The sequence below is a fragment of the Pelodiscus sinensis genome, chromosome 1 (assembly GCF_049634645.1).
Source record: "Pelodiscus sinensis isolate JC-2024 chromosome 1, ASM4963464v1, whole genome shotgun sequence".
NCBI lineage: Eukaryota > Metazoa > Chordata > Testudines > Trionychidae > Pelodiscus > Pelodiscus sinensis.
In genome coordinates this window covers 229,393,915-229,408,302 of record NC_134711.1, presented here as the reverse complement: position 1 = coordinate 229,408,302, position 14,388 = coordinate 229,393,915, and the positions used below count along the sequence as shown (strand labels likewise).

The window sequence follows — 14,388 nt, the reverse complement described above, 5'->3', positions numbered from 1 at the left end:
ATTGCTGCCCTACAATCATACTGGTTTGAGGAAAAAGAGGGGATTCCAAAGAGGGGGAGTGTGCAGAAAACCCAGTCCGTTTTTGCTGCCCTCACTGATGCTACATTCTCATCAAAGTGCACAAGGACTGGAATGGGGTGTAGAGAAAGAAGTTTTTAACCAAAATAAAGCAGATTTTCTATTTTAGTTTCATTGGTTATGTTTTTTTTCTGACCCTTCATTTGTGTGTTAGTCTGCTACTCATATACAGGCAGTCCCCAGGTTACATGGATCCGACTTATATCGGATCCCTACTTACAAACGGGGTGAGGCAACCCCGCACTAGCTGCTTCCCCCCAACAGACCAGGGAGACGCGGAGCTTGAGAATAAAGGACTGAGGGAAATGAGGTGTGGGAGAATAAAACTGAGCTCTGGAGAAATGTTTGGCTAGAGTTTCCCCTACAATATGTACCAGTTCCGACTTACGTACAAATTCAGCTTAAGAACAAACCTACAGTCCCTATCTTGTACGTAACCCGGGGACTGCCTGTACTATAAACTCTCTCTTAAAGCCTGACTCAAAGCAAGCCAAAAAGTCATTCACCTCTTCTCACTTCTGTTAACAGAAGAAAGTTAAATAATCCACCAGCCTACCTGTTGTGCAAATTCCACTATGATAGCTTTTGCACGTTCCTCAAATTCATCTTTTGTATTTTTCTTCTGCTTCTTTAATGTTGCAGCTACATCTGTATCAGGGCTTTTTTTCCAGTCATATAACCTATCAATCTTGAAAACAATTTTAATACAGTTATGTCATGCCTTGCAATGTTCAGAAGTGAATTCTTTGGTTATACCTGCAGAAGTCAACTGTCATCTATCTTATATATTCATACTTATGAGAAAGTTTAATTATTGTATCCAGATGCCAATTTATCCTATTTACCATATGTAATTTTCAAATATAAAAAGAATTCCAGCACACATGTATCCGATATTGTAATGGAAAAATAAAGTGTACTGGAGAATATTTCCCAAGTGTAATAATTACATATTTTTAAAATCACAGACAGTTACTGTCTTTCAATATATGTTTGAAGTATTTTTATACCGAAAAGGTAATTTAATTACATGTATTTCATCAAGTTAAAGACTAAACAAGATTTTAGCTTCCTGAAAACATGACTCTCTGAAGTCATGACTTTTTTTTAAATAAAAAACATTCTTGGTGTTTATATAAAGTGAAGAAAGGATACACAAAGCTCTTGAGTAAAGGATATTTAATTGTTTATAAATGTATTTTAAAGCTTGTTAGTGAACTTGGAATTCCTTTCGTGCAGCAGCACAACAGAAACAATATCAATAGCAATTTTTTTGGTTTAAGGTGTTTAGAACAAGCACCGAAAACAATGGTATTACAGAATTTAGGGCAATTCCCAAGGAAATTTTAAAAGTAGGTCAAGGTTAGTGCAAGGAATTATGCTCATTTATTGCAAACCCCTACTTAAGAACTGCTTCTTTCACAATGCTTATAAAAGTTATGTACATTAAGATAGTTTTAACTAGGCCACAAAGTAGTACACATACCTACACTGAGTAACATGATTTTATTGCTGTGACTATCTTCATCACCCTATACATTCTTACCTCTTTTAACCCTCACACATTGCATCACATTTAAAAAAAGTTAGGACTATGGAGGTCTTTGAGAACAGGACCTTATCTTAAGGTACTTTATGAAACAGACAGAACATGGAGGTGTTTAGAAAAAAATATCTGATGGCCTCCACTATTAAGGTTTAAAACACTTTAAAGGTCAATGCCATCCGCCAGTAGGCAAGAGTCCTTTCAGTAATTGCACAGAGGTTTCTCAACTCCCTGCCACCCTTAATTCTTAATACTTTGAAATCATAATGCAGTTCTTTTGCAATATGCATTAACACCCATTTAAAAAAAACCACTGCTGGTATGTCACATAATATATGGCAAAGCAAATCTATCAATACAATTTCGTTTTCTTGGCACTATCTGTATAGCCCACTTCAAAATTCATGCTATCTAGTACATCAGGATTTCCTCAGTGTCTGTTTTTCTTCCCATACAAATATTTCACTAAAATGTACACAGCGATGTAGCTTTTATCTTTATTTTGTAAGAAATAAAAATGTCTATCAGCATACCTGATAATGCTGGCTAATTATTCAGTTCTAAAGACAAACTGATGTTAGTTTAAAAGTCCCACATCAGTGAAAGAGGAAACAATCGCACTCCATCTTTCAATTTTTGCAACGTAATAAAGAAAAGACCAAAAAACTACTTCCAGGAATGTGAACAAAACGGAAGAGCTATGAAATGAACTAATAATAAACACTTCTTTAAGGAGACTCCTTAAACTCCTCTGCAAAGCTAAAGATGAAACTCAACTGAAAGAAAACTAAAAACCACTGCTTCAGCTCCTACAATGACACTGTTCATACACACAATTCAATGAATGGACAAAACAGCACAGTATATAATTTTATACTGAATTTCCTACATGAATCCTTGAAAGGCCATCTTACCTTGTTGAGAGCTACTATAAAGGGACATTTCTTGGCTTTAAGCAGGTTTATAGATTCAATTGTCTGGGGCTCCAAACCATGCATGATATCGACTACTAGAATAGCAATATCACAAAGTGAGCTTCCCCGATTTCTTAGGTTGCTGTGGCGTTAGGAAAGAAAGAAAGAAAATCATTCATACAGTAATCTGAATATTCCATACAATTTTTGTTAGAAAATCATTTTTTTAATATTAGGGTCAATTGATGTTCACCCCCCAAAAAAGTGAAAATCTTGTGATTTCCATCAAGACACTGCCATGTTACTCACTCTTTCCAACAAATGCAAAAACTGATTAAACAACATACCAGCTATATACCATTAATAGAGCATCATTTCCAAAATGTATTAGTGCAATCAATATTAGCTAACACACTGTTCCTACCTTGCCCTTTCCGAATAAGATTATTAAGAAGATGATAGAGCAATTTTCAAAAGCCCTAAATCAGATCACTCTACTCCAGTTTTAAACTTAAGTGTGGGCAGAGACTTTAAACCAGGGGTCGGCAACCTTTTCAAAACAAAGAGCCAAACTACATCGAAATTGAGAACAAGTGGTCAACAAAGAGCCGTATAAGAATGCCCATTTGCATGACTGAAAATATCCAACTTAATATGATTGATAATTGACATAATGATTAATAATAGCATAAATGAAACACTGTACTCACAGACTTTATTTAACGGGACTTCTGCTGTTGCATGTTTTCACATGTTTCCATAACTGTTCAAATCCAGCTCCATGCTCGCATTCAGGCTTTCAATCTTATGGCAAAGGATGGGGATGTGGAGTGTGCAGGAGTATTAGAATGTAGGGATAAAAGGGGCTCAGGTATCTGAGGGGCTCGGGGTTGGTGTGTATGTGGGACTGCAGGAGTGTTATGATGCTGCAGCCAGATGGGGATTGGGCCCCAACTGGAGGTTTGTCAGCCAGGCTTCATTTTTAAATAGAGTAAAATATTATGTCCAACACAAAAGGTTTCAACATTGTCTTTATTTATGGCAGGGGTGGGGAACCTTTCTTGTGTTAGGGGCCACTGCCCATGGAAAAAAAAAACCAACCCCTCCAGAAACCTCCAGCCTCCATTGATGTGGCCCCCAACTGGTATACCTCACTCCCCTGGTACTCCAGCATCAAGGGAGGGGGATGGGAGAGAAGGGCAGAGAGTATTGAGGTTCAAAGTTTCAGGTCAAGTTAACTCTAGGGTTCCAGGGTTACTGGGTTTTGGTGCCCTACCCCCACCCCCAGGTTCTGGGGTGGGGCCAAAATGAGGGGTCCAGTGTACAGGACAGAGTTGCCAGTGAATGGTATAGGGATGGGGGTGCAGAATCTGGGTAGGAGATAGAGTGTAGGAGCAAACAGGGAGTAGGTGGCTGAAGCATGGTACTGGTGGATGTCTGGCCAGGAGTTTGGATTGTGACTCAAGGCAGAGGATTGGGGTGCAGTGTGTAGGAGGTGGTATAGGCTCAGGAGAGGGGTAGAGGGTTTCGGTTATGTGGGGTAGTAGTGGGGGGGAGGAGGAGAATGCTGGAGTGGGAAGGAGGAGGGGTTGGGGTGCCAGAGGCAAGCTCTGTCCGGGATACTTACCAGTGAGACTTGCAGCTCAGCACATTTCTCCAGCAAGAGCAGCTCCTCCCTCCACAGGCTGCCTGGCCATGTGCTTGGTGACTAAGAGCCTGAGAGGAGTGGTGATTGGTGGGTCACATGCTGCCTGTTCTTGAAAACAGGCATCTGCCATTGGCCAGAACCAGCCAACGGGATTGTGCTGGGGGTGGGAGCAGCCATGAGGCGCTGCTTCCCCCTCCCCTGCCTGCTCACAGCATGTGGAAACAAAGGACCCTGCAGCATAGGGGTGGGCAAAAGGGCCTCTGCGAGCTGCATCTGGCCTGCCAAGCGGGTTGATCTGGCCCATAGAGTCCCTCTGCTGCTCTGCCCCCAGGCCAATTAGAGCCTGGGGGTGGGAGCGCACACAAAACTTCCTCCTGCCCTGGCAGGACCACGCAGCGCTTTGAAACGCCACGCGCTGCTTGCAGGATGGGAGATGTCACACACGCCCTCGCCCCCAAGCCCTGATTGGCCTGGGGGTGGGGGAGAGCGTGTGAAGTTTCCTCTGCCCTCCCCCATGCCCTGCAAGGAGAGTGCAGCACTTCAAAGTGCCGTATGCTCTCACAGGGCGGGGATGGGTGAAAGAAGCTTCACGCAGCTCCCCCGCCTCCAGACCTTGATTGGCCTGCGGGTAGGGGAGCGTGCGAAGCCTCTTCCCGCCCTGCCAGGGGCATGGGTGCCTAGTGGGAAGGGGGGTGAAGGGACTCCTCCACTCCCAGACCAATCATGCTCTGTGGGTATGGCAGCCCGGAAGCATTCTGGCCCCACCCCTTCCAGGGCAGCCTGGGGCCACTTCAAAAATTTTTGAAGCGGCTTCCGGCCAAAAATTATTGCCCACCTCTGCTGCAGCAGCTTTGTGTGTTGTGCATGGAGCGGGGCAAGCTGGGGAGTCTGCCTGGGGACAGGCCCATTCCAGCTAGCGAAGGGTGTTTTGCCCTAGCCTGCTGTAGCGCCAATGTGGGCTACCCGCTGCAAGGGACAGTATGGGGGGGGGGGGGGGGCGCGCACGCTGGGCTCAAGCTTCAAAAGAAGCTTATCTGGCTCCCTCTTGAGCCATATTTGGCTCATGAGCCATAGGTTATCGACCCCTGCTTTAAACCTTTAGTGCCCTAGAAACAGAGTTCAGGTAACCTGTGCAGAGTTATCACATCATCAGTCTCTAACCACATTAAGAGGTCAGCTACTCCTATTTCTCTCAGAAAGTTAACACACTGTACAATCATCTTACCCATACATTGATGCTAGCTGTTTACTCACATTGCTGAGCTTATAATGGAGGTTTATGTTACATACTGTGTGGAATGTAGCATGTTTTTTATATTTGTTGGTGTAGAAGGAGGTTTGTTATGAAGATGCTGAGTTTTTCCACCTTTGGTAGGAATGTGGTGTGTAGGTATTAGAGTACAGCTAAAAGGCATCCTAGAACTTATAAGAGTGCTGTTGGAGGATGTCCCCTTTAACCAACCCTAATTCCGTTTATGTTACGTTTTAGTTAGAGATTCATAAGGATCCTAAAATCAGTAAGTAAAATGTATATGAAACCTTTTAAGAAAGTTAGCTTTCATAATCTCTAATGTCCAGACTCATTTAGGCTCTATAACAAGCCATAATTTAGATCACTGACTATTTATCTAGAGACTAAGATGGGAAAAGGTCTTTTCCCTAAGATTTCAGATAAGCATTTTCTCCCAGGCAAGTTTTTATATTTACTATTCAAAGATAAATATTGATATTTTAGATAGTTTGACCAAGGATGGGAAAATTATACATAAAATGTTTCACCCAACAGTGATTAGCCCCATTCAAAAGGCAAGTGTTAAAAAACAAAACAAAAGCAAAAAAAAAAAAAAAAAACAAGCATGCCCACATAGCCCAGGTCAAATATAAAAATTATTATTTTTTTAAATATAAAGTAGCAAATTCATCCTAAATTCTACAACTCAATTAAGCATCTATGTCTATAATAACAGTTAAGTTTTAATTAGTTATTAGCAAGACCTTTTAAATCATAACAATAAAAGTTACCTGAAAGACTCATGTCCTGGAGTATCAATTATCAGCATTCCTGGAATTTTTATGTTCTCTCTGTCAAACTAACATTTTCAAATATTAGCCATCTTGAGTAAAATATATAAGAAAATAAATGTAGAGCCTTAGCAGTAGTCATGAATATCCAACTAAGCATTTTGAGAATGGAAGACACCCTTATCCTAACAACAGCTCTTAAAAATGTCATCATGTCACAATAAAAGCAAAGCCAGTTGGGTACGGGACACTCAGATGAGGACATCATATAAGGAGAAGTTACTTGCCTTGTACAGTAATTGGAGGTCTTTGAGATGCGTCCTACTCTGTGTGTCTACTTCAGGATGTGTGCACACCATGGACTCTTGATCAGAGATTTTATCAGCATTGCTGGCAGGTGTCCTAGATAGTTTCATGTTCTGGTACAAGCATGGTGGGAAGAGGAGGGCTTATCCATTGCCACTCCAGTTCCCCCTGAACCACAAAAGTCCAGCAAGAAGACTAAGGAAAGGGGGAAAGAGTGGCTAGTGGAACACTCATAGGGGGACACATCTCAAAGAGCTCTAGTCACTCTACAAGGTAAGTAACCTTTCCTCCTTCAAGTAGCATACCTATGGATGCTCCACTTCAAGGAGATTCCCAAGCAGTTCCTCAATTACTGAATGGAGTGCCAATGAGGTGATTCAGTACAAACCATAGAACAGGATCACCAAAAGGCACACCAGCACTGGGGAAGCAAGCATAACAGAACTGTGTTAGGAAAATTTGTGCAGCAAAGACCAGATGGCTGCTGTGTAGATGTGAGAGACAGGTATGTTTTTAGTATAGTCACAGAGGTAGAATGAGCTCTGGTGGAATGGACAATCCCCACCTCCCTACCTTCAGGGAGCCCCTTATCCTGCCTTCCTTGTGGGGCAGCTGGTGCTGGCCATGGTGACACTCCCCGAGTGGGTGGGGCTCGAACCCACAACCCTGAGGTCCCCAGGCCTAAGAGAGGGACAAGTCTGAAATTTTATAAGATGAAACCCATTTGGGGGACAATCTTTGGGTAGAGACTGGGTGATCCATGATCGAGATGAAAAGCCTAGGAGAAGTCCTAAAGGACGTATTACTGTCAAAGTGAAAGGTGACAGCCCTTCTTGCATCCAGTCTATGGAGGCTCACTTCTTCTCTTGAAAAGTGAGGCTTAGGATAAAACACATACACATGAATCTCCTGATTAAATGTGGAATTCTGAAGAAACACATAAGTGAGGATGTGAACATAATGTTACTTTATCATGACAGCCATGTACAGTGGGGGGGACCTCCCACTCTTCTGGTCAAGTGATCACTATAGGCGGAATGAGGACTTGAGGGACAAACGGAGGAGGAAACAGTGCCCCATATGTGGGCCTCCTCAGCACACTGAGGACTAAACTGAGGTCTCATGGAGGAGTTTGCTCTTTGATAGGAGGGGAAAAAAATTAAACAGGCCTATAATAAACATGGTAGTGGAAGGGTGAGTGAAGACTAAAAATCTCTCAACTGTGGACAATGAAAAACAGCTTGGTGAACCTCAATTAAACTCAATGACAATTCTTCTGGTTTTTAAACTGAACAGGCAAATTAAGAATGCACACCAGGCAGGATTTAAGTACAGGTACAGATCAGTAGCTGCTCCAATCTGGGAAGTGTTTTCACTTCTGCAAATAAGTGTTTTCCTTGTTGATGGCTTTAAGCTATTAAGTACAGGCAGTCCCCGGGTAATGCGAATCCGACTTACGTCGGATCTGTACTTACGAACGGGGCTTTTCTCGCCCCGGAGGACACGGGCAGCGGGGACCGCCCAGACGCGCCGCGGTCCCGCTGCCCGTGTCCTCCGGGGCGAGAAAAGCTGCACCGCGTCTCCCTAGTCTGCTGGAGGAGCCCCCCAGCAGACCAGGGAGACGCGGAGCAAAGCCCCGGAGGACCCAGGTGGCGGGACCGCGGTGTGTCTCGGTCCCGCCGCCAGCGTCTCCCTGGTCTGCTGGGGGGGGGGGGCGTGCAGCTAGTGCACCCCCCCAGCAGACCAGGCTTTTCTCGCAGACGCCTGTGGTAGAGCAGCTGGGGCGCTGCTGGTTGGTCCCGTAGCACCGCTCCTCGGCACTACTGGACCAACCCGGCAGCACCCCAGCTGCTCTGCCCCAGGCATCCTGTAGTCAGCCGCTGGTCAGTTTCAGCAGCAGCTGAATCTGGACGCCAGTTCCGACTTACGTACAAATTCAACTTAAGAACAAACCTACAGTCCCTATCTTGTACGTAACCCAGAGACTGCCTGTAGTACCTTTTGTATCTCTGAGGAACAGTCTTGTTCTCTAACAGAAAGTCATCAAATAGGCGGTTTTTGAAATTAAGTGCTAAGAACCTGGAGTGGGTGATAGATATTGACTCCTCAAAGAGATCTGCTGCTATCAGAGGGTGAAGAAGCAGTTAAGACTTGCACACATGCTCTGATAACCAGACCTTTCTCTGCCACAGCAGGGTTACAAGACTTGCTACTCATTTCTCCTGTTGCAACTTGTTTAGGACTTTGAGCAGTAACGGTCTTGCATATAGCAAAATACAAGTCCAACGGATGACAAGAGCATCTCCTGTCAAGTTGCAGACGTGCCCTCTCAAATAGAATCATCAGCCTTTTATATTGGATGGTGTCTCAAAAGAGATCTCTATCTCCACATCAACCCTGGTAAGACATGTCCTTCAGAATACATTGCTGTTCAGCTGCCTCTCAGGACTGAGATGGAAATGCCAGCAGAACAAGCCCACCGTGTTCTGCAGGATTGGTATATAAACTGCTGAGACCTGTTTGTGTTGTGATACACAGCAGTTTTATTCTGATAGGGCAGCTCCTAATGTGGGTCTGGAAGCATTGTCAAGCATAAAAAACCACTCTGAACTCCATAATATGCAGAATCACTTCCTAAGGGGTCCGGAGTGGCAATTGTTGGCTAGGCATCCAGCTCTGAAGGCAACATCCTGCCAATAGCAGAGCAGAAATAATGATGGAAATACCATACTGTGCTCTTTCCTTCTGATGGTGGCTTTCCCTTCAGAGCTTGGATCTCTTTTTTTGGATTGGGACCCCTACAATTACACTATTGTGAAATTTCAGATTTAAATAGCTGACATTTATGATTTTTTAAATACTAGGACCATGAAATTGACTGAAGCGCACTGTGAATTTGATAGGGCCCTGGCGACGGAACATGCAGTCATATTACTGGCATTGAGTGAAGCCTGGATAGATGACTAGGTGACTGTCTGGCCTTCCAAGGATTTCATATTGTCTGGTCCTGAGGCAAGTGCTCAATAAAAAATGAGAGCTTCAAAGAATTGATGAAATTATGATTTTACCACTAAGGCATTATAACTGGCTACTCTGAACTGCAAAGAGGCAGAGGAGGAATTCTTGAAGACCGGAAGGCCCAGCAATTTCAGCTGGTTGTTGGGTGGCGTTGAACAGGGTGCATGCTGTCCTTTTCATTTGATAACTGCCTCGACCACCAGGGTAGCAGATGTAGGGTGATAGACTCAGGTTCTTCAGAGTACAAACATCCTTGTAGGAAAGGAACTTGGGAAATACTGGGTATTCCCAACAACCTCAATCATTAGTACTTCAGGTCGAACTGGAAATGGTACTGAAGAACAATCTGTGCGCTCTTGTCTGCTGGCTATGGAAGATGGTGCAGATGACATTTTTGGCTTAACCTTAGAGTCACTGTGCTTCAGAAGCACCAGGTGCAGTGCTGGTTTTAGTGCCACCGCAGATTAACATCTCTAGCTTCTTGGTTTAGGACATGGTTTTCTTGATGATGAAGAATCAGGTACTCTTTTCAAGGCACAAGGGTAACTTTCCCCTTCTTTTATCTTATTACTCCGAACAGGGTCTCTTTTTGAATAGTCTGGGCACTCTTTATTGGTCCCTTGGGTCTTTACTTACCATAGTAACAGTGATTCAATTGCACATGCTCTATGAACAACTGATTCCAATTTACAGGGAGGTGACTTCAACCCCACAGGTATCAGGGCACTCTTCATCAACAGAAGTTTTACATTGTCCTCTCAGTTTTTCAGACATATTTCTGAAATTAAGTTGCTCTTACATTTGGAGGTAATGAGAGTCTCTCCAGAGGCAGCTCAAGTACCCATCACTGTTGGAAAAAACACCTGTGGAGGATTTGACAGGGTTTGAAGGCCAGGGTTTTGATCATAATACCTTATTTGAGGTTGTGGATTAGTGCCAGAGTTAAAAAAGCCCCAAATCAGTGAGACGAAAAAAATCCGCAAAAAAGTGAGAGAAAGGGAAGCCCCACTCTTACAAAAACACAAATTGTGCTAAATAACTGAAAAAGAAATTTTAAAAAATTAAATAATAAAATAAGTGAAAGAGTGGCAAGCCACATAGCTAGCAAAGGGAGCTGTGATGTTCCATCTCAAGCCACAGATGACAGACGGGAAATGAAGATGTGGTGTTCTTCCCCTATACATGCTCATACCAGAGAATGAGGATCTCTTGGGCACAGACAAAGGCTTTGCTGATGAAAACTCCCACCTTGACGTGAAGCACCCATAAGAACACAAAGGAAACTTTCAGAAACCATATTTCATGCAGATATCTTCTAGCTTTTGAGAACCCATGCTATTGCTTTAAGAAGACACATGAATTTAGGATTTCTATTGCATTAAACCCAACTAAAGGAAACAGACCGTTTTTGCCATCTCAACCATCTTGTACTTCCTGCATCTGAGAAACAACATCCCAATAGATTTTTTTAAATACTGTCAAAAATAGTTTTGTATAAATCACTTCTGGAAAAGTTGTTTTAAGTTGCTGTTGGTGATATGAAGAACAGCTCTCCTTCAACTTATGATTGGTCTTCAGACCAGACAAATGTAGTAGGATTGCATTTTTTTAAATAATAAAAATAGACGGTTTAGTGGTTATCTAGATAAATTGAAACTGAAATATTTAATTTATGGGAAAATGAATGTCCCTTGAAAAATGACTTTCAATGGCAACATCAGTTTCTAATATTACAGTTTTAAAATTAAAGTTTGTTGCCTGATGATACAACTTAGCTTGTGACTGCATGCACTGAAATTAAGTAGAAACCATTTTACATTTCTTCAATAGGTTTTAATAAAGATGTTCAATATATTTTAGCTTCCAGGAGTAGTCCCAATTTCTAACCAAGTGACTATGTTGACAAAATACCGACAACATACATAGGCATAAGTGCATTTTCTTGAATGGAGCAGATGGCGGATAGGAGGGATTTTTTTTAAGAACAGAAATTACAAGTTGCAGGGCAATGTTGTTACTTGAATTCAAAAATTAGAGAATTTCTTTAAAAAAGTCAGGGAGAAGAATAAACTCAATACAAATAACTGTATGCCAGCTAGGTTTTTTACATACACAAAAGTGGAAAAGTTTCACAGAAACTATCATGCCACATCATCTAATAAGTAAGCAGATCACTTTATGAACTTTTGGACCTCAATCGAAGGTCTTCAAAAATGCTATTACTTACATTTTTCACCATCTTAGTTTGTTCATTAATGGCTTCCAGGGGAACATTAGTTGCTCCAATCTGCTGAGTGATACCACCTGCTTCACCGTCTTGTACATGAGTATGACGGAGCTATGAAACCAAAGAAAACAAAGGAAGTATGAATGCACAGAGGAAAACAGAAACAGGACCTGCTTACAGAAGGGAACAGAACATCTTATCTGGGAAGGCTCATTAATTATTTCTCACTTATTTTGTAGTGTGCGAGTTTTTATTTAAGAAGTTATAACTAGGGATGTAAAATCCCCTTTAATTAGCTAACCTGTTAAACATATTGTTTAAACAGATAACCAATTAAAGAAGAACAAGAGGGGGAGCCTCTGCGGCCTGGCTGGAACAGCCCCCTTGCCCACAGCTGGACTGGACCCTCCCACTGCCGCAGGCAGGGGTTGCTCCAGCCCAGACAGGAGAGCCCCTGCCTACGACTCTCCCTTTGCATCTCTGGTCATAACACATGCAAGAACGTAAGGAAGGGTCAGACAAAAGATTCACCCAGTCCAATATCCTGACTTCCAACAAGAGAGCACCAGATGCTTCAGAGGGAGTGAACAGACTATTGCAAATGAGTGACCCATCCCTTTGTCATTCCATCCCAGGTTCTGGCTATCAGAGGCTATGGGACACGCAGACCATGGGATTGCTTCTCTGACTCTTGGTTAACATCCACTGCTGGACCCATCCTATATGAACATATTAGTTCTTTTTTGAATCCCAATATACTTTTGGCCTTCACAAACAAGCTCCACAAGTTGACTGAAGTACTTCCCTATGTTTGGTTATTTTAAACCTGATGCCTATTAATTTCATCAGGTGATCACTGGTTCTTGCATTATCTGAAGAGGCAAATAATTCCTTATTCACTTTCTCCACAACATGTGTATTTTATAGACTACCGTATCTTCCCTCGGACATGTCTTTTCTAAATGTACACAGTCTTTTAATCTTCTCATATACAGGAGCAATTTCATACTCCTAATCGTTTTTACTGCCCCCTCCAATTCTAATCTCTCTTTTTGGAAATGGGATACCACAGCTGCACATAATACTGAAGGCCTGGTAATACCATAGAATTATATAGTGACATTATATTTACTGTCTTATTACCTATCCCTTTCCTACTGGTTTCCAACATTTTTTGTGGTTTGCTTTGACTGCACATTGAATAGATGTTTTCATAGACCTATTCATGTTTACCCCAAAAATTACTCTCGACTGGTAGCACCTAATTTAGAACCCATTATTTAGCACATGGGATGGACAAAAGCAGCCCATAGGCCAGACACAGTTTGCCAGTTAGCCCCGGTGGGCCACCAGACACTGTTCACATACACACCTACAGGTACAGCCACTCACAGTTTCCTTTGGCTGTGCCTGAACCAATTCTCACAGCACCAGCAAACTGTGGCCAACAAGAGCTGCAAGAGCTGTGGGCATGCAATAAAGACTCTGGGAGCCTGCCAAAGGTTAATCCTTGCAAAGTGCATCCAGCCTGAGGGCCACTTATTGCCCATTCCTGATTTAGCACGTATAGTTGAGGTTATTTCTCCCCTATGTGCATTACTTCGCACTTATCAGTGTTGAATTTAATCTGACATTTTGTTGCCCAACCACCCAGTTTTGTGAGATTCCTTTGTATCTCTTCAGTTAGCTTTGGATTTCACTATCTTGAGTAATTTTACAGCTCATCTGCAAATCTTGCCATTTCACTATTTACCCTTTTCCAGGTAATTTATAAATATGCAGTACAGCACAGATCACAGAATTACATTATGTTTACTATTACTGAGTGTTCGAGATATATACACTTCTTGGATCATACCCTACCTGTGCAATGATTATTGTATTGTCTCTGAAATTTACAACAGTAAACTTTTGTTTAGAACAACATTATACAGTAATATAATTCTGGGCTCTATTTAATAGGGTGTTACCATGTTACAGAATTAGTATATTTACAACGTAACAGGTCATTTCTTGTGATTTTTATTTAACTTAATGGACTTTCCAATTACATATTTAACAAAATCAGGCAGGTCCATCAAATGCCAATATTAAAATAATTGGACAGCTGTGGAAGATTATTTTGCAGATAAAAGTACACTAAGTATTAAATAAAAAGCAACCCCCTTAAGTAGCTATTTCTCTCTGTTTTACTAGGAACATAATTTTTCCATAACCACCAATCTCCCTTCCTTCTCTTGACTCTCCTCCCCCATTTCCCTACAGTTGGATTCCTTTTCTTTTTTTCCGGTGCAATGTGGTTTTAGTTGTATACTACACTTAGTTGCTACTATCAGACAAAAGACTAATTATTCATTTCTCTTTGTGTAACCATTTCTGCTAGGAATCCCCAGGAGGATTTCAAAAAGATGATCTGACAATAGATATCCAATAATTTGTGGTATCTGACAATGAACTGCAGCATCCCAGTGTTCTTTAAGGACTAGACAAAGTCATAAAATCTCTTCACAATTTTCCCAATATTTATCTCCACTCATTTTTTAAACCTGAATAGTACAAGGTACCACTGAAACATTATCTTAAGAAAGCTTTCCTCTATGGTGCTATATATTTTATTGAGGTTGCTGGT

General features: G+C 42.0%; 1 protein-coding gene across 1 annotated transcript in view; it reads right to left on the bottom strand.

Moving 5' to 3' along the window:
• The window catches only part of EIF5B (eukaryotic translation initiation factor 5B), a 62,246-nt gene that overhangs the window by 11,813 nt on the left and 36,045 nt on the right, over positions 1–14,388 (bottom strand). The window contains exons 12-15 of the mRNA XM_075916862.1: positions 11,760–11,870; positions 6,209–6,276; positions 2,539–2,680; positions 635–766 (exon numbers count right to left, since the gene is read on the bottom strand). Coding sequence (XP_075772977.1) covers positions 635–766; positions 2,539–2,680; positions 6,209–6,276; positions 11,760–11,870 — 453 coding nt within the window. The remainder of the gene's footprint in view (positions 1–634; positions 767–2,538; positions 2,681–6,208; positions 6,277–11,759; positions 11,871–14,388) is intronic.